The 24689-nt window shown below is 47.1% G+C and overlaps 2 protein-coding genes across 7 annotated transcripts in view; one reads left to right on the top strand and one right to left on the bottom strand.

The window, feature by feature from the left end:
• The window catches only part of HPCAL1 (hippocalcin like 1), a 51749-nt gene extending 47525 nt beyond the window's left edge, over positions 1 to 4224 (top strand). For 2 of the 4 annotated variants that reach the window (XM_031611180.2, XM_090136367.1), the window contains 3 exons: positions 204 to 603; positions 1789 to 1894; positions 3007 to 4224. In XM_031611180.2, coding sequence (XP_031467040.1) covers positions 226 to 603; positions 1789 to 1894; positions 3007 to 3104 — 582 coding nt within the window. In that variant the 5' untranslated portion in view covers positions 204 to 225 and the 3' untranslated portion in view covers positions 3105 to 4224. Of the gene's footprint in view, positions 1 to 200; positions 604 to 1788; positions 1895 to 3006 lie in introns of all 4 variants that reach the window. The other 2 variants (XM_090136366.1, XM_031611179.2) reach the window with 1 other exon arrangement.
• An 8546-nt stretch (positions 4225 to 12770) lies between these two features.
• ODC1 (ornithine decarboxylase 1) lies at positions 12771 to 20877 on the bottom strand. Of its 3 annotated transcripts, none has more exons than XM_031610930.2 (11): positions 20722 to 20877; positions 18989 to 19134; positions 18649 to 18822; positions 18316 to 18488; positions 17926 to 18060; positions 17696 to 17777; positions 17296 to 17379; positions 15929 to 16091; positions 15728 to 15840; positions 14795 to 15009; positions 12771 to 12934 (listed from the first exon to the last, which is right to left on the bottom strand). In XM_031610930.2, exons 2-11 carry the CDS (start codon positions 19100 to 19102, stop codon positions 12793 to 12795), a joined length of 1395 nt encoding a protein of 464 aa, XP_031466790.1. In that variant the 5' UTR covers positions 19103 to 19134; positions 20722 to 20877; the 3' UTR covers positions 12771 to 12792. The 3 variants fall into 3 exon arrangements, with proteins under 3 accessions (XP_031466790.1, XP_031466789.1, XP_031466791.1); XM_031610929.2 differs by lacking the exon at positions 20722 to 20877 and adding an exon at positions 20552 to 20711; XM_031610931.2 differs by lacking the exon at positions 20722 to 20877 and adding an exon at positions 20321 to 20476.
• Between the last annotated feature and the right edge of the window lie 3812 nt (positions 20878 to 24689).

Raw genomic sequence — 24689 nt, forward strand, 5'->3', positions numbered from 1 at the left:
GCAGCTGTGCCAGGGCCTCACCACCCTCTGTTTGGGCTCCTTCACTCCCATTGCTGTCCCTACCAGTTCCAGCTCAGTCATTGCAGCGGATCAGCAATTTTGGAGGGGTGGAGGTCAGGAATTGGACCCGGGCATCGCAAACTGTTCTAGGGGAGTGTTAGTGTATCACAGAGGTAACACAGATGCTCTCCCATTGGCAGCAGCTGAGCCAGGCTCTGGGCAAGGATGGGGAAACAGAACAGCAAGCTGCGCCCTGAAGTGCTGCAGGACCTGCGTGAGAACACCGAGTTCACGGACCATGAGCTGCAGGAGTGGTACAAAGGCTTCCTAAAAGATTGCCCAACAGGCCATTTGACTGTGGAGGAGTTTAAAAAAATCTACGCCAATTTTTTCCCTTACGGCGACGCATCGAAGTTCGCCGAGCACGTGTTCCGCACCTTCGACACCAACGGCGATGGGACCATCGACTTCAGGGAATTCATCATTGCGCTGAGCGTCACCTCGCGGGGCAAGCTCGAGCAGAAGCTCAAGTGGGCCTTCAGCATGTACGACCTGGATGGCAACGGGTACATCAGCCGCGGTGAGATGCTGGAAATAGTGCAGGTGAGCCACTGCCTCCGGCTTTATGTTTATTGCTTGACTTCTAGACTTGAGGCTGGAGATGGTGTGTGGTGCTGGGATCCATCATATTCTCAAGGGGTGGCTTTGGGTCATGGTGGGACCTATGAGGTGCAAATGAGCAAAGGTCCCAAGAGATGAATGCAGCTCTGTGCAACGGGGTTGCGGCCAAAGTCTTGCAGTGCTCCCTAGAGATTCCTCAGTGGGGTTTTGATGGAGTCAGAAAGATCTAAATGCAAATTTTTTGATTGATTGACCTCAAGTCCAATACCGTGGGCTCTGAAACTTAAAATCTGAGTCAATTTGAGCTCGAAATTATTAGAAGATCATATCATGTTCTCATCCCCTGAAAGCTGAGTCCCAGCTCAGTGGCATCCACCCTGATGGTAGGAAGCTCAGCATCCTGAAGCACAAGAGGTACCTCTGAACATCAGGGAGCACTTCTTGCTGTGCAGGCAGCCGAGCACTGCAGCTGGTTGCCCAGAGAGGTGTCTTCCTTGATTGATACTCAGAAACCACCCACACTTAGAATAAAATCATCAGATTGCCTGATTTCAAGACCATCAAGTCCAACCACCCACTTGACCTACTGAGTCCCATCACAGAGCCACGGTGCTGGGCACCCTGCTCTGGGCATCCCTGAATGAGCAGGGGTGGGAGCAGATGGACCCAGAAGTCCTGCCCACCCAACCACCCTGTTTCCCTGTGTTTCAGCCCCTAACTGCATCCAAACAAGCACCACACTTGGTGTCCCCAGTGCATTTCAACTGGGTAAAGAGGTCCACCTTTATGTGCCTTTGTATAAGTCTGAAAAAATGTGAACGAGCAGCAGCCTCCCTCAGCCCCTTGCAGAAGGCAGATTCTCACACTGGTGCTTCACTCCTGTATCCTGACTCAGACCTTCTTGTACATCAGTCTAAACCCTGATTTTCTCTTAACCTCACCCAGTGGCGTGGGCGCTTCTTTGAAGTGCGAATGAAGACAGGAAAGAAATATAAAAAGAAGCTGCAGTCAGAAATTCCTATTTGTTTTGGTTTATAAAGTCCCTCAGCTGCCTTCTGGGGTCAGCTGTCTTTTTATTGCTGCAGGCTTAAATTATTTTTCTCAGTCCTGAAGCTTTGCAGCTTGGGTCATGTTTTTCCTAAAGCTTTTTATTTTTTTAATACGCAGGCAATCTACAAAATGGTTTCATCAGTAATGAAAATGCCAGAAGATGAATCCACTCCAGAGAAGCGAACAGACAAGATCTTCAGACAGATGGACACAAACAATGACGGTACGATCCCCTTCATCCTGCCCAAGGGAGAGATGCTTGGTGGGAGTGAGGGTTTAGCTCTAGCGTTGAGGAGACCTATAACAATGTGGCTTTATATCTAGAAAGGCTATTTTTTATTTCATAGCATTTTAAGGCCGGGTTTTGGTGTCTGATGCCACTGCCCTGGGGCACATTCCCAGTCCTGCTGTGTTTAAGCCTTGACTTCAGCAAGAACATTGCTGGCAGCTTCTTTGCGCTTTGCTTTAAAGTATTGCAGGGAAAGGGAAACACTTATAAACTTCCTAATAGTCATGAGTGTTCTTTTTCAGACTGACAGAAACTTCAGAAAACACTTTTTTGGGTGATAGTAGCCTGAAGCTAGGATGGAAGCATGCTATGGCTTCTTCATCTCTTGTGTTGCTTCACCTGGCTTAGGTGCTACACCCAAATGGGGACCTTTCCCCATTTCTACAATGGACTGAGAGCAACCTGCAGGGAACCAGTGCTCCCAGCTGGTGACACCAGCACTGTGCATCTGTGCCTTGTGGCCTATGGTGGCACCAGGCAGCAGCTAGAAGCACAATGCCTGTGAGCAGCTTGGGCCGTGAAATGGGTGTCCTTCATGAATGGGTCATCCCTCGGTGTCTCAAATGGAAGAGCTGTGTGGGAGTGGGAGGGAGGTGAGGGGCTACAGGGACAGCAGGGCTGCCCTGCTCACCCCGGCTGTGCAAAGCAGAGATGTGGGACGTCAGGGTTAAAGCATCATAGCAATAGGAGCATCATATTCAAAGCACACATGAAGTCAGTACCAAGCCCCGTGCTTGCATTATTTGTGTAGCTCAGCTCCATGCAAACTGCTGATGACATTAGAACAGTTGATGTTTCTTTTGGCAGCGCTTTTTTAAGTAAGAAATGACAATTTTTATGCAGGATTGTTTTGCAGAAGAAAGATGCATCCAGGCTTAAGGGCTTGAGCAGGATTTGGCTGCCGTGCATCACGCTAAATTCCCCTAGATGCATTTGCAATAGATTAGATATATGTGCATTGCTTGTGAGCAGAGGGCTTTTATTAAGCTGCAGCGAGCGGCGGCGGTGAATGACTTCTTTTCTGTTTTACATTTCCTCCCTTGAAGGCAAGCTGTCCCTGGAGGAGTTCATCAAAGGTGCCAAGAGCGATCCCTCCATCGTGCGGTTGTTACAGTGCGACCCCAGCAGCGCGAGCCAATTCTGATGAGAGCGGACAGTTTGCAAGGAGAATCTCAGCTTGTCTTACAAGCTTTGCTCGCAAATGGATGCCTTCTCAATCATTCCTCAACAGTTAGTGGATAAGATACCATTGCCAGATTGTGTGTGTCCGAGTGAAACAGCCCTCGCCCCTCACTAACACCAGTGCAGCTCTCCTTCGGCAGCTCCATTTCTGCTTTCCCGTAATGTTTTGATTCACTCTGCACGCGTAAGGCTAACTGAAAGGTGTTTACATGCAGATGCAAAGAGCTGAATCTCTGCTGGGATGTCCCCTTCACTTCAGCTGCAGGGAAGGGGGTGCCCCACAGGCTCGGGAGGACGCTAGGTAGGACTTTGGCCCAACGTAGCGGGTGGCAGGTAACTTATTTCGCTTCAGAAGTGACTACGTGAGAAAAAACGTGGACTGAACAGAGTAGAAAGTTCAAATTAAAAATCAAAAACAACAACAACAAAAAAAGCAGTAAAAAAACAAAACAAAAAAAAACAAAAAAGCAGCTTTCCTGGGCATGGTTCCAGTTTTCTTTTTGAGGAAAATTGCTTGCACTTATCTAATGGTCTTTACTTTCTTTTAATATATATATAAATTATATATATATGGTGAAGTAAAATTTTAAATATTTAGGTCATCTATTTAAGGCATAAAATAGACTCCAGCTTTGTTTCTTCTAGTTGTCCGTGATTTATTCTGATCTTGGAGATGATTGTTTTTTTGGGTTTTTTTTTGTGGTATTTATGCATTAGCAAATTGCTGTTCCAAAAGAAATGCATGAGTAGCAGTTTGTGGGTAATTTCACTCTGTTTAATTCCCGAATGCAAATATTTGTTCATTTTTACTGTCGATCGTTCCGGCGTTACTGTATTAACGGGGGGCCCGAAAGGAGCAAATCCTCATTTTGTATTTCTCAGTGGAGTCCTACGTTCTGGTGGTCGCTGCGTCAAGTGGCTTCGAGTGACCTGAGGTGACGTGAGTCGCACCGCTGTCCTCCACCTCGCTGCACCTCTCCCCTTGCTGTCGATACGTTAATAGTCTCGTGCATTCCAGTGTTATTTAATATCTGCCTAATGCCAAGAAATATTCATTGAAATAAAAAACTACTTTTCTTGTCCATCCCTGTCTTCTTTTCACCCAAGTCGTGTGGTTTGGGGATTCCAGCTCCCTGTCCCACCCTGTGCAGGATATGTCTTGCTGCATTGACTCCTGCTGTTAAGTAGAAAGGAGAGGTGTTTGCAGTATCCAAGTGGAAATGTGTTGGTAGGTTGTGCTCAGGCTTATGCCAGCACTGCTGAGTGGAGTGACACATTCATTACTTTTTTCTCTAAAAATTCCAATTTGAGCCATTAAACCAACGTTTCTTTCAACTGCAGCACCATGCTGATGGTTCGGGTTGGGTATTAGGAAACATTTCTTCTCAGAAAGAGTGGGCAGTCACTGACACAGGCTGGTGGATGTGGTGGAGTCAGCGTGCCTGGAGGTGCTCAAGAACTGTGGCACTGAGGGACGCGGTCAGTGGGCATGGTGGGGGTGGGCTGGCTTGGACTTGATGATCTGAGTGGTCTTTTCCAACCTCAGTGACTCTACAATTCTATGACAGTAAAGCCAGTCAGGAGTCTGCTTTTCCTGGGTAATCCAAGGGGAAAAAAACCCACAAAAATATTGGGAAAACACAGGAACATGGTGCCTCCAAGAGGACCAAGTACTTAGGTCATGGCTGCTCTGTGGGGTCTTAACATGAGCCAGGCATATTTTTATTAAAGCAGTGCACAATGTCCCTTTTTTTATATACTAAGGATGGAAGAATGAGCTTGGTGTAGCTTTCAGACATGCATCAAGTCTTCTCCCATCTTTTGACTTCCTCTGTAAGTGGCCCTTCTTTTGTATGTTCCTGCCATCCCTCCTCTTCTGATTTCTCCTTCTGCCTTTGGTGAGTAGCAAGTTTCAGCCATTGTTTGACAAAACCCCAACTGTTCTCACCAGAACCCAAAACATGTTCCAGTCCCAGGTTTGACACTTTTCCAGGCTTCAGTTTTCACCTCACCACCCCCTGAGTAGAGTTTCCTCCTAACATCTAACCTAAATTCCCCTTTTAGTTTAAAACCATTTCTCTCTGTCCTGTCACTATCATACCATGCAAAAAGACAGTCTCCATCTTATTTGTAAGCTCCTTTAAGGCTGCAACACAGTCTCCCAGGAGCCTTCTCTTTCCTCTTTCAGGCTGAACAACCCCCGTGATCCCAGTGGATGGATGGAGCCATGCTGCTCATCAGCTTCAGAACAGTGCCAGCTGGGGAGGGCTCTGCATTCTGCTTCTTAAATAGTGTCTAAGGGCTTAGTGGGAAACTTCAGCTTTTCCAGCGATTTAACTGAGTATATTTGCAAATTACATGTTTAGTGAAAAATCACCTAACTTAGTAAAAGTGGAGTTTGGAACAAAAAAACACCACGAAACCACAGGTCCATTTTTACCTGGCTGTATTAAGCTGTGTAATTATTCTTTCATCATGGAGATATCCAGCATTCTGAAAGCTCCCACTAATTACTCCGTCAGCTCAGACTTTGCTGTATGAATTGCAGCTCCTGTTACGCTAATTCCACCTTGCCTTCTAACACCTCCCTGGATGGGGCCAACACCACGCCCCGCGCAGCGCCTTCCTATGCTCAGCCATCTCATCATGAAGAAACTCTTCCCAGAGCCCAAGCTAAACCTCCCCTGGGCCAACCTGGGATATCTTTGGTGTCTTCTCTGCTTGGTCCCCACTGCTGGGGGCTGCAGCACCAGCCTCCCAGCCACATTTATTAACTTCTCCTGCAGTCCTCAGTGAGGCACCTCGGCACCTTCCTTGGTTTTACACTGCGCCTGGCCCACAGCAGCCTGACGCTGGGCATGAATGGTAGGCCATGGTGCGTTGCAGTGAACAGGCACAGTGCTGGCAGCTCGCTCCTCGGGGAAAGGTGTGCACAGCACAGCTGCCATGTGCCATTAATAACCAGAAACAAAACACAAACACTCTGCACTCTTTCCTTGGAGAAAATAAAATAAACTCAGCCAATTTAGATGTCAGTGTTGCACGACTACAGTTATTCCTCTGCTGCTTCCCTTCTGAATTATTGATATTTGCAAGCAGGCAGCTCTGGTGCTGCTGAGGGACATGGGCTGATCTCAGAGCCACCTCTCTGCAGTGCCATTGGCTGACACCAGTCCCGCTGCCATTGTCCCTACAGGGCTGAGCAGTCCAACAGTACAGCTCCCCTGCTGAACAGATTTACCTACCTGAGGTGCTCTCTGCTCTGCTGCAGTGGTGGGAGGGCTGTAGATGGGCAGAGCAAGAACAGAGCAGGTTGGACGGACCTCTGGCAGCAGGGCACTCAGCATTACATCCACTGGCATCTGCAGAGCTTCAAGGAGGAGACCCAGCATCTCTGGTCAGCCTGTGCTCTGTCACCCGGACTGCACAGAAATGTTCCTGGTGCCCAGAGGGAACCTCCTGTGCTTCTGTTTGTGCCCACTGCCTATTGTGCTGCACCACCCCCACCATGCATGGCAGAGAACATCTGCACAGCAGGGCCAACTCAAAATGTCACAGGAAAGGTTTACAGCTGCCCATTAAAGGGAACAGCAGCAAACTGCTGGAACCTGGAGGTATTCACTCGAGTGTACTAAAGGAGCAGAAAGATGAGAGTGTAACATCGTGCTTATAGCATCCCTTGGCAAACAGGATCCCAGATTATTGTATTTTTTAAATTACTGCAGGGAAGCACAGGAATGCCACAGCAGTCAGCCTGAGCTCTGAAACAGAAAACGAAAAATAGAAGCTACAGTGATGTGCAGACATTGCAGATCCTGGGATAAAAGTGATACATTTGGGGAAAGACAGAATGGCTTGTTACAAATGGGAGTGATGCCTCGTAAATCTGTTAGCAGGTTTCGCAGTAATGCAGCCATAAACCAGCTGAAAAGGGGCAGAGGGAAAGGCAGTGAAATAGGAGCTACTATTGGTATGGACCTGTCTGGGGCAAAGTGCTGCAAAAGGGTTTCTCAATGCTGTGACTGAGCAACAGGAATGTCAATAGGATCACAGAAGGGTTTGGGTTGGAAGGGACCTCACAGCCCACCCACCCAACCCCTGCCGTGGGCTGGCTGCCCCCCACCAGCTCAGGCTGCCCAGGATCCACCCAATCCAGCCTTGAGCACCTGCAGGGATGGAGCACCCACAGCTCTGGGCAGCTGTGCCAGGGCCTCACCTCCCTTTGAATAAAGAACTTCCTCCTAACTTCTAATTTAAATCTCCCCTCCTTTAGCCTAAAGCCATTCCCCCTTATCTTATCGCTACCCTTCCTGATAAAGACCCCTCCCCATCTTTCCCCTACAGTCCTACAATCCTTATAACCTTGAGACATAAACAGCCTCTCACGGGTCAGCAGACAAGCCTTATTTCTCAGCCACACGGATCTCCAAGCCCAGGTGTTCACTCGGTGGCAACCGTTTGGAGGGCGCCTCAGAGGCGGACTCAGCGGTGCAGCAGAGGGCAGCGAACGTCGCCTCCGCGCTGGGACTGCGAGCGGCTGCTGCCCCCTGCAGCCATCCATCCCCCCGCAGCCATCCATCCCCCCGCAGCCATCCATCCCCCTGCAGCCATCCATCCCCCCGCAGCCATCCATCCCCCTGCCCTGCAGCCATCCCCCCAACAACCCGTCTCCACACACCCCCCTTCCCATCCTCCCCAAACTCAGTTCGTTTTCAGTAGAGCCAAACGCAGTGATTTAGGCAGCTAAGGAGGAATGTGAACGGAAGATATTTGTAATTCGAGTACTGAAGCCAAAGCAGAACCAGAGAGACACCCACTGCCCTTAGAGTGCAAATACAGCAATGTCTGGAAACACCCGACGTGCTCCTGTGCAGTGAGTCATTCTTCTGGTACCAATCGGTGCTTGTTTCAAGAGAAAAATAAATATAATCACTACTGCAATTATTGATGTCCTTTTCCTTCTTGACAATCAAATAACGTTCATTTGAGACCTTCATGCAATGCTTTCAGAAACTCACAATCATACAACGGCTTGGGTCAGGAAGGACCTCAAAGATCATCCGGTTCCACCCCCTGCTGCAGGTAGGGAGGCCACCCCCCAAATCAATCAGGCGCAATATCAGGTCAGCCGAGGCCTGTGCCAACCACAGAGGGATAGAGCACTCCCCACCCTCACTGGTGGGTTCCCACCTTTCCTTTTCCAGCTGCCAGGATGAGGGGTGCAATTTTAGAGGACCAATTTCTCTCTCTCTTTTTTTTTTTAATATGGAACCCCATTTGCATCACAGAACATCAGTTCAATTACAGCACAAGCCATGTGTAGCCATAGGTGGGTTTATGGAAGGAGTCTGGACTTGTTTCACATCCCAGGTGGCTTCAGCACTCAGAGAGGAATGGGGTGATGAGAAGCCAGGTCCTCATAGGTTGCCTGACCAACCTGGTGGCCTTTTCTGGTGGCGTAATTACATCAGTGGACAAGGAAAGAGCCAATTATGCCATCCATCTGAACTTCAGTAAGGCCTTTGACATGGTCCCTCACATCGTATCCTACTCTCTAAATTGGAGAGATGTAGATTTGATGGGTGCAGTGTTGGATAGACAAGGAACTCGCTGCAGGACTGTACCCAGAGAGTGGCGGTCAATATGCCTGGATGGGGGTCAGTGCTGGGACTGGTGCTCTGTAACATCTTCTTTAATGTCACTGACTGTGGGATCAAGTGCACCCTCACCAAGCTGTGAGGTGCAGCTGACATGTCCGACAGATGGGATGCCATCCAGAGAGACCTAGGCAGGCTGAGCAGTGGGACCAGGTGAACTTCATGAAGTTCAACAAATCCAAATGCAAGATCTTGCACCTGGGTTGAGACCATCATTACCGAGGATTGAGAGCAGCCCTGCCAAAAAAGACCTGGAGGTAATGGTGGATGGCAAGCTGGACATGAGCTAGCATGTGCCCTCACAGCCCAGAAAGCCAACTATATCCCAGGCTGCTTCAAAAGGTGTGTGACTAGCAGGGTGAGGGAGGTGATCCTGCCCCTCTACTCTGTGCTGGTGAGGCCTCACCTGGAGTACTGCATCCAGATGTGGAGTCATCAGTACAGGAGAGACATGGACCTGTTAAAAGTGCATCTAGAGGTGGGCCACAAAAATGATCCAAGGGATGGAACACCTCCCCTATAAGGACAGGCTGAGAGAGCTGGGGCTGTTCAGCCTAGAGAAGAGAAGGCTCTGGGGAGACCTGAGAGCAGCCTTACAGTATCTGAAGGGGGGCTGTGAGAAAGGGACAGATTCTTTAGCAGGGTCTGCTATGATAGGACAAGGGGAAGTGGCTTCAAACTAAAAGACAAGAGATTTAGATTGGATATCAGGAAGAAGTTTTTTACAATAAGGGTGGTGAGGCACTGGCACAGGTTGCCCAGGGAGGTGGTGGATGCCCCATCCCTGGAGACACCCAAGGTCAGGCTGGATGAGGCTCTGAGCACTTGATGGAGCTGTGGGCATCCCTGTTCATTGCAGGGGAGTTGGACTAGGTAACCTTTAAAGGTCCCTCAAATGATTCTGATTCATCCTGGAAAGATCTTTGTATTCCATGCGGTATGATATACTTTTTCCTTTAGTGATCCCAAGAGACAGGCACTGTCACCAATGGGCAGTGACCACCTGAGCAGCAATACCAGTCTGCACATGTGCCAGCAAAGCCTGTGTGCTCACAGTGTGACAGCACTGTACGCAGCATGGTGAGCTAGAAGAGAGCTGGAAAACACAGGTTACTCTCTTAATCAATTAACGGGGCAAAACTGAACAAAGGCTTTGATGGCATAAGTCTTGGGGAAGGGAAAGCAAAATAAACCAAAACTGTTTGCTGCTTTTGTTAGATCATTGCTGTGCTACGTGGTACTCCTACCAGTGTTAGCCATCAGCTAGCAAACCCCCTTTTCACACGAAAGCTGTACAGGGAGGCTGGCTGCTCCCTTAAAGTGCTCGGTGTTCTCGTCAGACACGTCTTATGGAGCACGAGCTGAGGCTATGAAGTACCTGCTGTAAAAAAGGATGGTGAAGAAGAGCTGATGTCAGCTGTATCTCCTCTGGGGAACGTTTCTAAGTCCATCAAAATGCTCAGCACGTTGCCATGGTCCTGGCCTCCATGTTGAGAGAACCACATGGAATTTTGAGACTGAAGGCACTGGGAGAGCTGAAACAGCAAATTGAGTTAGCTGCAGCTGAAGGAACTAACCAGCAGCCTGCCAAATTGCGCTCAGGCAGCTTCCTTCTTAGCTCCCATGCCCTACTGTGCTGATGCTACCTGCTGGGAATGGCCTTCCCTGGCAGGGAGCAGAGGAAGCTGGATGGCAGTAGCTGCCCATCAGGGCAGAGCAGACCCTGGCACCAGTTGCTGTGCAGATGTAACCCAGGGTCCCACAGCAGCTGTGCTCCCTTCTGGCCTGACCACCCCCACACAGACAGGCTTGTCCATGTCTCCTCCAGGCACCTGCAGACTCTTCCAGGAGTACTTCTGTATACCTGCTAGTTTTCTTCTTCATGGGTCAAACACGGTTGTCACGGAGCAGCATTTAGTTGTGAAATTGTTGCAGTACAAAGTTTTGCTCCTGTTTGTTACTTTTGCTTTCATATTAGGAATCATCAAGTTCCTATTAATTCATAGAAGCTATAAGCAAACCCCTAGTGTGATTGCAAGGAGTTTGACACGAGATCTGGGCTATCATTCTACCATGTGCAAGTTACTGCAAATTGCAGCCAGGTGGTCCAGCAGCCAACAGACTGTTACTGCATACAGGAGAATAAAGGCAAGCACTATTTCAGTCACAAGTTTGAAGCTAGGAGTGAAGTAACTAAAAATAAGCACTTGCTGCTTCAGGAGAATGAGGAATGAGGAATCATTGCCTCTGTTTATCCAGCTCATTCAGCTGTGGGAGAGCTGAGGCTCCATTGAAAGCAGAGGATGAAGATTAAACACTGTTTTACACAGCTGCTTTAGCAGCAATGCAAGCCCTTGGATGACCTCTTAAATTTAAGCTAATTTGGAAGATCAACTTACTCCCTTCCCTCCACAGTACAGAGGCTTACTAAGGTATGCCTGCAGCTCAAGACTGTCAGATAAACTGAACAGAACTGGGACCTGTAGCATATGTTAGAAATACTTTGCTATTTCGGCTCACCAAGTGGCAATAAACTAGCACCAGGAAGCTGGAGGTCAGAATGATCTACCCCAGTAAGCATTCCTTGCATTAGCTCCCATGGTTTACTTAGTTATTACGTTTACTCTAAAAACTTTAGTTCAATATTTCCATAAGGTTAAGTAGAAGCTGTAATGGTATCATGTGCATAATAGGCCATGTCTCATCTGGAGTTCTGCATCCAGACCTGGGGCCCCCAACACAAGAAGGATGCAGAGATCTTGTAACAGGTCCAGAGAAGGGCCGCTGAGATGATCAGAGGGCTGGAGCACCTCTCTTATGAGGAAAGGTTGAGGGAACTGGGATTGTTTAGCTTGGAGAAGGCTCGAGGGAAGGCTCACATAGCCTCATTGTGGCCTTCCAGTACTTGAAGGGAATGTATAAACAGGGGGGGAATGGCTTTTTATGAGCGTGGATAGTGATAGGACAAGGAGGAATGGTTTTAAACTGAGACGGAGGAGGTTTAGTTGGATATTAAGAGGAAGTTTTTCCACACAGAAGGTGGTGACACACTGGAACAGGTTGCCCAAGGAGGTTGTGGATGCCCCATCCCAGGAGGCATCCAAGGCCAGGCTGGATGTGACTCTGGGCAGCCTGGTCTGGTGGTTGGTGACCCTGCACATAGCAGGGGGGTTGAAACTGGATGATCACTGTGGTCCTTTTCAACCCAGGCCATTCTATGCTTCTATGATGAGACACAGAATCACTCAGCCATTTGACATGGGTCAGGTACTACCTTGCTCTATAGTCAGCCATCTTTTCTCCTTACTTATTTTAACCCTTCTTTATGTACCTTCTGTAAAAAGCAACTTGTCAAAGGCAGCCACAGAACCTGTGCTTCATCTTCATTAATAACCAGATATGCTTAGTCTACAATTCCTGTAAGCTTCTGACTAAAATAAAGCTTGCACATTTGGCTTGCATAGTGCAATGTTAGCCATGTAGAAAGACACACAACTCCCACGGGAACTTTACTACAGTTGTCAGAACTTTTTCTAGTCACAAGCCCTGACAAGTTGCTTAATGGTAAGGGTTGAAGAAATGGTTCATGTAGTTTGTAACAGCTCTCCAGGACAGGTAAATTTGCTACAGATCAACCAGCACATGACCAGTTATTTCAATATACTTTTATTTTAAAACAGGTAGGTCACAGAACACTAAGCTTAGCCCATTCTGCCATACACAAGCTACAAATACTTGTTTGACAGGTGAGGGTCAGACTTTAGTAGCATACATGAAAAGTGAATAAAAATCCATATAAAACAATATTCAAATAGTTTCCATAGGAACACAGATAAATGTGACCCATCTCCTAGTCATTTTTTTTGTTGCGTTTATGCCAAACCTAAACTTTTAAAAAACACTTAAAAATTCTAGCAAGAATTAAGTTAATGGTCCCCCAAATGCCCTAAATTCAATGACTAAACTTGCAGTTAGTTTCTAAGTATTTATTATTTATACATTAATACTAGCTGAAGCACAAGTTGCTGGATACTCAATTCCACTTTCACAGGCACAGGAGAGGGGCAGACTAGCAACATCCTGCTCCTCCACTTCAGCTAGGAACTCCTGCTCCTTTATCTGTTGCATTAGTTGCCTAGAAAGAAAAACAGCAACAGTCAAAAGAGTAGTTCACTACAACATCCTAGAAAAGATAGATGGAATAGTTTAATTACTACTGTGTAGCTACCAGAACATGAAATTGATGGTTTACAATCTAGACTTATTACTAGAACAAAACACCAAAGCAGAATAGAGTCTGCACACATCATCTGCAGTGTAAGTGCCAATATTAAGCTGTTTCACTGTTTCCAAGTAAGATCTGTATCTGCTGAAATACATGTATCAGGACCTACATTTTTATACCACATACCATACAGGTTTCATGACTTAGAGGTCATTCCAGAATGAAATTCATCCTCCCTTTCCCACACCATCACATTCTCAGATACCTTGAATTTCAAGTGAGGTTAACAGTAGGAATGTAAGGGAGTTGGCATAGGAGAACCACAACACCCTTCATCCTCAGACACTATACCAAAACAAGCTCAGTACAAAAGAACTTCAGCTAATTAGTTGACTACTTATCTTACACTGTGTTTACCACATGTTGCCCACGTGATATGCACTCAGACATAGATTATCCCTTACACATTTTGCAGTTAGAGCTATAAATACAGCTGTACACTTAAACATGTAGAGCACATATCAAAAAAGCTTTTGTCTGTGCTGAAAAGACATGCAGCATAACCTCACTAATTATATCCCCCTCAGATAAGGGTTAGCATAAGCTTGTAGAATTTTCTTGCCAAAAAAAGAACACTAAGAAGGGGTGAAAAGAACTGTAGCTTTGGACAGCATGCCTCAGCTCAAAATATCTTAACTGAAGTCTATAATGAAAAAGTTAATTAACAATTCTGCAGAGCCACTTTAAATTTCAGACAAGTCTGAAGTCTAATGGGAAGCCTAAGGCTTTACATGACACAGCACTGCTTCACTTGACTGAAGGTGTCACTGAAGGTGGGGAAGGGAAAAGTCAAACAACAGTGCAAACTTCGTTCATAGGAAGGCAAGGCTAATAAAAGAATGGAGGAAGCTTCCTCTTTTACTGCTAGAACTCCCCAGGTTTAAGAGTTTACTGTAAAATCTTAGAACCACCTGATGCTAGCCAAACAAGCTAATACTACTGCCCAAATACTTTCTACTATTTTAATAGGCAAACTTCAGTAGAGATGAGGACTTCCTCTTATGTAAGAACCCACTTTTATAGAAGTCCATTAACCTGCTTTGCTGAGAAAAAACATCCAGATTACTTTTAACTACTGTTTAAAGATGCAGTTTTGCAGTATTCTGGTACTGAAGTGACCTTGTTTTCTCCATCTATTTTAAGGCTTCCTGTGGAGATCCAACAGACTGCAGTAAGCAACAGCCCGGAGCTCAATTTATGCCCACAGACAGCTCTCAAACATACTGTGAAGCCGCACAGTTCAGAACTGTTCCTTCACATTCCTGTCCCTTACAGTCAGGATTCACTAGGCTACCCACTTACAAGACGGCATAATATCAAAAAGGTGATTGATTTGTCTCTGATCACTGGTCAGAGAAGCTAACTGTAAAGAATCTGTAAGTGCCCTGTGTTGTGCAAGACTGAAAGACCAGCTAGAAATGCAGGTTAATGAATAGACTCCTAGCATTCTCTCTTTAGAAGTGCTTCTAGAGATAAATACATCAGAGCAAAAAAGTAATTGGTAGTGTTACAATTGTTCTAAAAACATGCAAAGACCACAAAATACCACAGATGTTGCTTTTCCACATTAAAATATGTTTTTCCAGACAATACAGCACCTCAGCCATGGCACTGTTTGATACAGAACAGTCACAACTGATAAGCTTTTCAGCTGTTTCTCTAATGAAAGCACTTGACAGATCAAATTATTACTATATTTAAATTACTAACCATGCTGGTCGTGACATCACATAATGTATTGTTGGCCTCTGGAATCCGTTGAAAGTAGAAGCTGCTGCAACAGTATAGGCACCCATGTTTTCAAACAGGATCCAGTCACCAACGTGCAACTCTGGCATGTTACAACGCTCAACAATACGATCCAGGCCATCACACGTTGGCCCCCATATGCTGCAGGAGTAGCAGCTGTCATCTGGTTTCGGCCGCTAAGGAGAAGAGTCTAATTAGTCTGACAGCTGAAAGAGCTTCCAGAAGTAATGTCATAACTGATGTATGCACAGCACTCTGCCTCTTCTCTAAGAGGAGGAAGAACTGGTTGCAGGTCCTTCTGCACCCTTGGCTCTGAATTAAGTTCCACTGCATGCCTCCCAAGTTTAACATCAGATTCTAGCTATGCAGAGGGAGCAGTGAACACAAGAGACTGCTATGATGAGGGCAGCTCCTCTACAAAGAGGGGCTGAGGGAGCTGGGCTTGTTCAGCCTGGAGAAAAGAAGGCTGCGGGGTGACCTCATTGCAGCCTTCCAGTACCTAAAGGGAGCCTACAAACAGGAGGGGAATCAGCTCTTTGAAAGAGTAGTTAGCAGCAGGACAAGGGGAAATGGTTTTAAAGTTGAGGGAAGGAAGATTTAGGTTGGACGTCAGGGGGAAGTTCTTTACAGAGAGAGTGGTGAGGTGCTGGAACAGGCTGCCCAGAGAGGTTGTGGATGCCCCATCCCTGGAGGTGTTCAAGGCCAGGTTGGATGGGGCCCTGGGCAGCCTGGTCTAGTATTGAACAGGGAGGTTGTTGGCTCTGCATGTGGCCGGGGGGTCAGAGATTCAGGATCCATGAGGTCCCTTCCAACTTGGGCCATTCCGCGATTGTGATTCTGAGGGATTTGTCTATAGCAAAAGTACCAACATGCAATATTTGTGAAATGTTGTACCTTTTGCAGAACTGGTTTAACATGTGCATGATCATACAAGATGCAATTGAACGATCCATAGACGCCATCATTCACATAATACATGAGTGTTTTGTCATTCACATCATCTTCATCTGGAAGAAGCAGAGACACTAGTAAGAGAGTGCATGAAAAGAAACATACAGTTGGGCTAGGGGGAAGACCAAGTCCAGATTTACATACCATCAGAACCTGTTTGCTCCTTTATTACAATTTTTTTTGCAATGATATTGACTGCCAGCGTGAATGCTGATGCGACATAGTATCTTCCTGGCTCTGCAATAATAGTTACTTCAGAATCCAAAGGAAAGTATTTATCCAGTGCTGGGTTGATTACACTCGTGATCTAGGAAGTAACGCCAGTTGCAAATATTACTACTTCAGCAGCTACCCAGATACTCTTTTTAGTCTGTGATGACTTCCATGCTCACAGTAATGTACTATTCAAACACGCAGATTAGAATACAGAAGTGGCTTACTGTATCATTTGTCTTTGCTTTATTGTATTTGTGGAAGACAAAAGCAGACACTTTCAGCTTAAAAACTTAAACATGAGCTGTTTGGTCACTTAAGTCTCTGTGAAGTCACCCTTCCTAGACTCATTAAACCAGCATTAGTGTCCCACGTGTCAACACTATTCAACTTCAATTCCTGGTCTGCTTCTCATTCTGATAATAATGCAACATCCTCCAGTTTTCTGCATCCTAGAGAAGTCATCTCACAGGATTTTAAGACTACAGAAATCTTTGTCATCATCTTGGAGACTGTTGCCTTCACAGCTGCCAAATTATCAGTGATAAAGCTGCCTCCAACCACAGCATCACTGCCTTATGCCACAGAGCCCACTCACAGCATTCTTTGATATTTCATACAAAGCCAGTACAACACTAGGAAAAATCAGCTTTCATTAACAGGTATAACAAGTGAGGCAACATTAGGCCACATTACAAGCGGATAATTCACTCTGTGGGACTTATTTGATGTCTCCTTTTGTAAACACATAACACCATTTAGCATCACTTTAGACTGGCAGGTGTTCTGACAACACTGCTTTAAGGCCTCTTAACACTAAGCTGCCTTCTCTTCTGAAAGAAGGTATTTCTTTGAAAGCAGACTGGAAAACGGATCAAACAAAAACCCATACACTCCTAACACTAGTTATAAACCAGATCATTTACTGATCTGGTACTCAAAACCACCCAGAAAGACTGTATGGGTGTTCAGAGTTTTCTCATCTCATGTGGGAGCAGCATCAATGCAGAACACCTGAAGTAGACAAGCAACTAGAAGTTTATGCCAGTGAGAATCAAGTCTGCAATTAAAACTTGCTTTACAAGTTTGGTATCTCTGCATATTTATGCATTCATTTAGCTCTATCTTGCAAGATAATCTAATTTTCCAAATACAGTCTCCTCTTTGCTTCTCAATTCCATTTCTGACCAGATGTTCTCTTACGAGTGTGCCTTTATGACAACAGAAGAGCTAGATTCTAATACAATTCAACATTCAGAAAGACACCACAACCCAGGAAGTTCTTAGCAAAGCTATACCTCTTCAAATTTAAGCTTGACGTCTTCAGAGCCAGGGAAGCCACCACCAATGTCAAGCAGATACATACTGAAGCCAAGTTCAGCCTGAAGTGAAATTAAGTGGAACAGTGTTAAGGAAAGCCTTTGGTTTATCATTTTAGCTAAAAATAAATAAATAAATAAATCAGTAAGTCATTCTATTAAGATTTGAGAACAGGGCTAATTCACTGGGTTCTTGTAATAGTCAGTTTGAGCTGTTGATTTTATGGCAGAACTGCTAAAGTAAGCCACCAAGACCTCAAAAACACTACCATGAAATGAGCAACTTCAACTTTTAACCCTGTAACAGTTCTATAATGGATTCAGTTTTGACACAACGGTTAAACAGGAGTTCCAGATTAAATAGAATTGTAATACTTACTCCCATATCAAACACACATCGGGCATCGGAAATAGCCTGAACAAATGTCTCTGGGTCTGTACATCCACTTCCAACATGGAAACTAGAAAGAGAAACAAAATATTACTGACTTACCAAAGACCAGCTAAGTTCACTTAAAACATCAGTCACAATACACAAAGGCTTATCTATCCTCAGATACATCACTTAAATCTTATTTCACATGGCTGCATTTTTGAAATGGAACGTACCTAACTCCAACAATGACAAGGTCCAGCTCTTTTGCACGCTCCAGAAGCAGCCTGCTTGCCTTAAGAGTAGCTCCAAATTTAACACTGAGACGACAAACTGCTTTGGAGTCATCAGTTGTGATACGCAGCACTAACCTGGAAATAGGGAAGAAACCAACATCATCAGGAAGGTATGATTTTAGAATGAGATCAACCTTAAAAATACAAGCTTTCCTGTCTGCCTCCTCCTAATACACCACAACACAGGCTTAGATTTCAGTGGCTGAAGTAGGCTTATTATCTCATAATTTCACATCACATCTTAAAAAAAGAACAAGTTGCAACTAACAGCAAGCGTTTCAGTAACTTGAGAACTCAAGCAAGAATTATGAAACAGCTAGGATAACTTACTTGGCTTTTGGATGGGCCCTTGCAATTTTCATTAGTTCTACTTCACTATCAAATGTCATCATCTGTACACCACTGCTAGCAGCATGTTTGATTTGAGACAGTTGTTTGCAGGGATTTGCATATATAATTCGCTCAGGAGGTACACCAACGCTCTGAACCAGCTGTATTTCCGTCTAGAGAGAACAGGTTATATTAAGGATATTATTATTTCCAGACAAACGAGCAAATTAACGAGAACAAAAGTGACAGTGCGTGCTTATGCTGAATTGTACACAAACACTTCACAGCTGAGCATGTGCCAACACCACAGATCAGAACAAGGCAAGGTCTTACCTTGCTGGCACAATCAAATCCCGCACCAAGAACAGCAAGAGTCTTCACTACAGCTTCACTGTCATTACATTTGACAGCATAGAAGGGGGTTACTCGAGGAAGGGCCTTATGCCACCGCATGTGCTTCTTTACAATATCTCCGAGGTCAGCAACATAGAAGGCATCTTTATCATCCTAGAGCAAACACACATATTGAAGTTACAAGCCACGGATAACAGAATAAGTTTGGTCAGCATTTGAGGAGGGGGTTGCCTTGCAGAAAATCCACAGAGGCAACTTCTTCCCCTAGCTGATAAACCCGCAGTGTCATGAAAGGCAGTCATTTTCTTCTCATACTTACCGAAGATGACACTTCATTTATTTTTTGGTCAAGAATATCCTTGGCAGTAAAGCCCTCATCAAGGAAGGTGAATTCAAGTTCTTCTTTGCTGAAGCTACCCATGATTGCTGACATCCCAAGTTTAGGTGGAAGGACTTGAGTGTAAGCTGTTGATACAAAATAAATAAATAAATAAACAAACAACCCACAAACATTATTTCATTTGAAGTCATACAGTTCACATTCACTGTTTCAAATCCAGTCATTACACGGTGGTCATAGAATTGATGGCTATGATTCCTATAGTGGTTACTGACAACCTTAATTAAACAGCTGACACATTAGGTTTTATCAGAACCAACAAGACTATCTATAAAGTAACCACGTCAGATTGCAGGGAAGTGATCCTCTGTTCAGCAAGTGAATGATGCACAGAATATATCAACACTAGTAATAGCAGATACTATTTAAGTCCACGAAGTTTCCATCATCTTTTCCTTTGCTTCCACACCAGAGTTACTGTTAATGTTATGGCTAGCACTGGTTTCAATGTAATTATCACTTTTCTTAAGCACTAGAGTAGCTCAGCAGTTCCTGGGAGAAAGTTTCCAAGTTATTTTTGACATAACCAGAGCCCACTGCTTACCTCTGAGCAGTAACAACTCTCAGTAATTCAAAAGAAAATCTGTTTCCAACAGTGGTTAGGGCTTCCCTGCTCTATGCACAGCCTTCAAGCTACACGAGAAGAAAACCTGAGCTGTCAAGAGTGGCAGATACACACCAGCACAGCAGTTTCTGATTGCAGTCGGTAGGCATACATTGAGTCTTGTGAGTAATTCCAGTGAACACTTTATAACCGGATTTCACACAAGTCTGCAACAGATCTCCAAAGCTAACAAGGAGCCAACTAGAACCAGAACAAGGAGGCAAAAGGACATTCCTCTGCCACCCAAAACCCGAGTGCAGGGCAAGGTACACAGCTCACTCTAAGCAGGGAGCCACACACAGAAAGGCAGCCTGCTGAAGCACATCTATCTGCGCGCTGCTTTTTAAAGACCTCAGGGCCACAAGGCTGCCAGTGAGTCACAGGGAAGATACGGTTTCATGTAACCCCATCCAGCCCCGGGCATTCCCTCAGCACTTTCCCACTTTATCGAGTCATGCAGATTAGAGCCAAGGCTTTCTCAGCTTTAAGTTACCCAGTAACCTTCAGCTACACCGCTGCTTGCCGCTTACAAAAGCACGTTGCCCTCTACAGCCTTGCTTTCAGTTAGCGACCGCTCGGGCCGCCCGCCCCACACGCGCCTTAAGCTTCAGCCACGTAGCTCCGAGAAGCGATTACAAACCTCTCACCTCCGACAACCGCACGTCCCCCAGCCGCTGCTATCAGGGACCGCTTCACGTCACTCGACCGCTTCTCACTGACGCCACGAACCGGCTCGGGGGTTCGACGCAGATTAAGCCCCAACGCAGCTCCACCCACCCCGTTCGCTCCCGCAGCGCCCGGCACGGCCGATCCCCCCGCGGTCCCCGCACACGCCGACCCGGCGCGGCAGCCCACCCCCCGCGGGGCCCGCCACGCACCTGCCCGTGCCACGCCGCCAAGGCGGCCCCGAGCCGGGAATTCCCCGGGAGGAAGGAGGCGGAGGGAGGCCCCGTGCCCGCCGCAGGCTTCCCGCCCGGCCCGTTGGCGGCGGCCCCGCAGACACGTGGCTCCGCGCCGGCCGGCTTCCGCCCCGCTCCCCTCTCCTCACCTCGGGCGGCCGCCGTCGGAGCCCTCCGGGTGCCCTGGCCCCGGCCTCCTCGGAGCCGGGCGCTGCGGAGCGGGCCGGGAGGCGCCCTGCCGCCGGAGGGGAGCGGCGGAGCGGCCGCGCGAGACTGCAGGCGGAGCGGGCGCCGCGGCTGACAAAGCTTCGCCACCGCCGCGGCGCTTCTATTTATAGGGCAGCCGGCGTCGCCATGGCGACGCACCAGCTCAAACCAGCCGCGATCGGCTGGGACCGGGCAGGGACCGCGGCCGGCGCTATTGTGACGTCAGCGGAGAGCACGAGAGCGAAGGCCCCGCCCACCGCCCGCAACGCCCCGCCCACCGCCCGCAACGCCCCGCCCACCGCCCGCAACGCCCCGCCCACCGCGGGTGCGCTGAACGCGTCAGGTCTCTGCGCAGCAGCGGCCGCCGGGGCACGGGCTCACACGGGACACGAGTACTCCAGCGCAGGCTGGAGAAGTTTTTTTCTGCATCACGGCAAAGCAAATCGTGCGGCAGCCACGTCCGCCTGTCTGTATCCCCCCAGCAGGAGAGCAGCCGCTGGGGGAAAGTGGGGACCTGCTGCCCTCAGCCACCCTCACGGTGGGGATTTCACCGCTGCTCTTGTGGTGAGGACCCATCTTCTGCAGCCACCCTCATGGTGGGTCTGCTCTCAGCCGCCCTAATTGTGGGACCTGCCACCCACAGCCACTCTGACAGTCGGGACCTTCTTCCTCAGCCGCTGTCATGGAGAGGACCCGCCGCCTCAGCCTCCCTCACGTCAGGGCTGCATGCAGCAGGGGCAGGAGGGACGTCCAGGTCGCAGTGGTCAGGCCTGAACGTGGCTGTAGAGCCAGGAGCGGGCTCCGGTGCCCCCACAGCTCCCTGTGTGGCTCCATCCACCTCATGCAAACCATCTGCATGGGCCAAAGATGCTTTCCAGAAGAGGGCACTGGAAAAGCATGCGTTGTCAGGAGGCTGAGCCACATCTTCCTGCTGTTGCCCTCCTTTGTGCTCCCCTCCTTGCCTGCTGCCCGCTCAGGGCTCTGGCTGCCATGCAGGGACAGGACAGGGGATTGCACACCAGCTGCTATCTTATACTTGTGCGTGTCCTACACCCTGCATAGCAGTAACCCCACTGCTGTCCATCTCCACGTGTGCAAGGTGCAGACCTGCTGTGAATTGTCCCTACCATTCAAGAATGTCATGAGAGAAAACCTTTCCAGAATTCACTTTGACACCTTTTGTTACAGACTTCCCGGGCGTCTGAATGCAGCTTCTTAACCTTTGGCTGCTGCAAATGCTTTGTGTCTGGGCTTGGAGTCAAAGCAGCAAACTGAAATAGCTCCTCGCAGTGGCAAGGCCAAAGGAGGTCGAGCGACCGAAATCCTTGTAAAGCTTCAGAGAAGTCAATGGTTTCACTTCCCAGGTTGCCTTGCTGAGGGGAAGGTAGCCCAGTGGGCTCCAAAGGAGTCACCCACAGACATATGAAGCACATAACTCTGGCATTATAGAAAATATTTTGTGTCAGAGGCATTTGCAATCTTAATATTCACAGATTGGAGGTCAAAAAGCAATGAAAAAAAAGCCAGCACTCACACATCATTGAACAGACAGTACTGCAGTACCTCTGCCAACCTCTGTATGAGCTCAGCCCCACCAGAGGACCAGGCCCTGAGCCTCAGCTCCAGTACTTGGTGTATATAGCACAAAGATTCTGCCTCTATTTGATAGGCAGTGTATCATGGTAACATGGACTTCCTAAGTGAATTGTGTTCTGATGGACCCATTTCATCTTGCTTCCACAGTCTTGAAATTTCACTGGGAGCCAGGAGGAGTGAGAACAGTTCTGATAAGCGCTTGAGCATTGCCTTGAAAAATGAATGTCAGCCTGCTGCTGGGAGAGAAAACCATGGAGGGGACAGGTTGACTTTGTGCGCCCAGCCAGATGCTTGTAGCAGCCAGTGAGGGGGAATGGCCAGTTCTGCAGCATAGCACCAGAATACGGAGCTCATTGCTCATAGGAGGAATCGATAACGTGCAGTGTAGAAGAGGATGTATTGAATAATGCATCAAGTCTGTATCAGACTGTTTGTAGGAAAAGAGAGGCGGGGGTGAAATTTAGAAGATTATAAATTCTGGAAGTGTTAAATTTGACAAATGCGCATTCTCTTCTATGACAATAGGAAGTATATGCTGGAGCCAGAAGTTTCCCAGGCTATGAGAACTTCTGATGGTTTCCAGAGGAAGGGAATAATGCAGAATCTGATCAGACGTTTTATTTCTGAAGAGGCTTTCTCACAACAGGAGCATTGTGAGGCTACAATTGGTAAAAGACATTGAGGAGGTGGCGTGTTGGCTCCTTACCTTTAGTCCATCTTCAGGGAGATGTAAGAGTTGCAGCCTCACCTACACACAGAGACATTTTACATCTCTCCCAATGTCATTAACTGCAAATGGTTGTGAAGCAACATCTTCCGATTGAAAGCCTCATAATTTAGATTGTGATTGCAGTTTAATTCAGGAGTGTTTTAATGTGGGGGAAGAGGTGTTGTGATGGAACGTGGCACACACAGAGCCCAGCAGCTCTGCCTTTGGTCTGTCCTTCAGGTGGAGGTAGTGAGTGAGACAGATGGATGTCATTCCAGGATGGGGAGGTTTGAAGCTGAGGCCCTGGAACTCAGAGTGAGGTGATTTGCTCAGTCCTTTTGTTAGCAAGATGGATGTAACTCCTGGCAGCAGCAGCTTTATGGAGTGAGGACAGAACTCATTTATCTCAATGCAAAGCCCGAAAGCTCACAATTGTCTGTAACTCATTGTTGCATTTGTCCCATGCATGGGACCTGTCTGAAGTGAAAGGGAGCTCCATGCATGAAGCATTAGAGCAGAAGGAAGGATCAGGGCCTCAGAGGTACATTTTCATCATAATGTTTGAAGATTTACGTGTATAACTACGCAACTTAGGGTGAGACTGTGCCTCTAAGGCAAAACATATGAGCTCATATTAAAAAGTTATCATTATAATAACAATTTGCATTTCTATAGAACCTTTGATCTTAGGATCTCAAAGTGCTTAACAAACACAAATTAATTAATCCTCACAACTCTCCTGCAAGGTAGACATGTATTATGGAGAGACGCTAGCAGCTAGCTTTCCATTATAAGTCTCATTTTAACTACCTCCTTACTTTGCCAAAACTAAACCAATACATACAAAAATTTCGCAAGCATGATCTTGTCTCCCCGAGCAGAATCTTTTTAGAAATTCTGGGGCAAATAGGATAAGATAGTTTAAGATAAGTAGGTTAAATGGGGAGACCAGGAATATATATCCCTGAATGAACTAATGCACATACTCCAGTAGTTCAGAGGGAAGGGAAATGCAGAATTTGGGATAGACACTTGCTTCTCCATAATTTGACAGCATGGACATTCCAAGGTGATAAATGGTTATTCATTACCTACAATGCTACTTATTAAATCAGTGGGCTAGATGAGTGCAGGAGGTGGCCTGCTTTTCTAAACAGAAGGGTAGCTCTCCAGGAGCTGCATTTAATTACAAATATAAGAACCATGTATTAGCTCCTTCATGGAGCTACTCTTTAAAATAGAGGGAGAAGCCAGACAAGTAGACCCAGCATCCTAAGATCACCTCCAGGGAGAGCCTGAGCCTGGCAGTACATTTGCACGAGGGATGGAGAGCGAGAATGCATGCTTCCCCTAGGAACAATTCCTGCCAAAACCCTAAAAATAAAACCTGCCCAGGAAAATCCACCTCTGACTACTCAGAGCTACCCAGACCCGGCGCCCAGGTGTTGAGGAGCAAGCAGGAGCCTTTCGTGCTCCCAGCCTCCTGATACAGGTGGTGTAGGTGGACAGCGGGGTGGAGACTTGTCCCTTGGCCGTGCGGTGGGGTTAGAAGTCTGTTCCTGCAGGTTTTTGCCAGTAGCAAATTGCTGCCACTCCCAGGAGGAA

The sequence above is a fragment of the Phasianus colchicus genome, chromosome 2, assembly GCF_987193195.1.
Source record: "Phasianus colchicus chromosome 2, bPhaCol1.hap1.1, whole genome shotgun sequence".
Classification (NCBI taxonomy): domain Eukaryota; kingdom Metazoa; phylum Chordata; class Aves; order Galliformes; family Phasianidae; genus Phasianus; species Phasianus colchicus.

Excerpts from the sequence above, each read along its gene's own strand:
- ODC1 (XM_031610930.2), bottom strand. The coding sequence starts at position 19,102 with ATGTCAGCAATCATGGGTAGCTTCAGCAAAGAAGAACTTGAATTCACC. Across the intron at positions 18,823-18,988 it reads TAAATGAAGTGTCATCTTCG|GATGATAAAGATGCCTTCTA; the intron begins GTAAGTATGAGA and ends TGTTTGCTCTAG. Across the intron at positions 15,841-15,928 it reads GGAGCAAACAGGTTCTGATG|ATGAAGATGATGTGAATGAC; the intron begins GTATGTAAATCT and ends TGCTTCTTCCAG.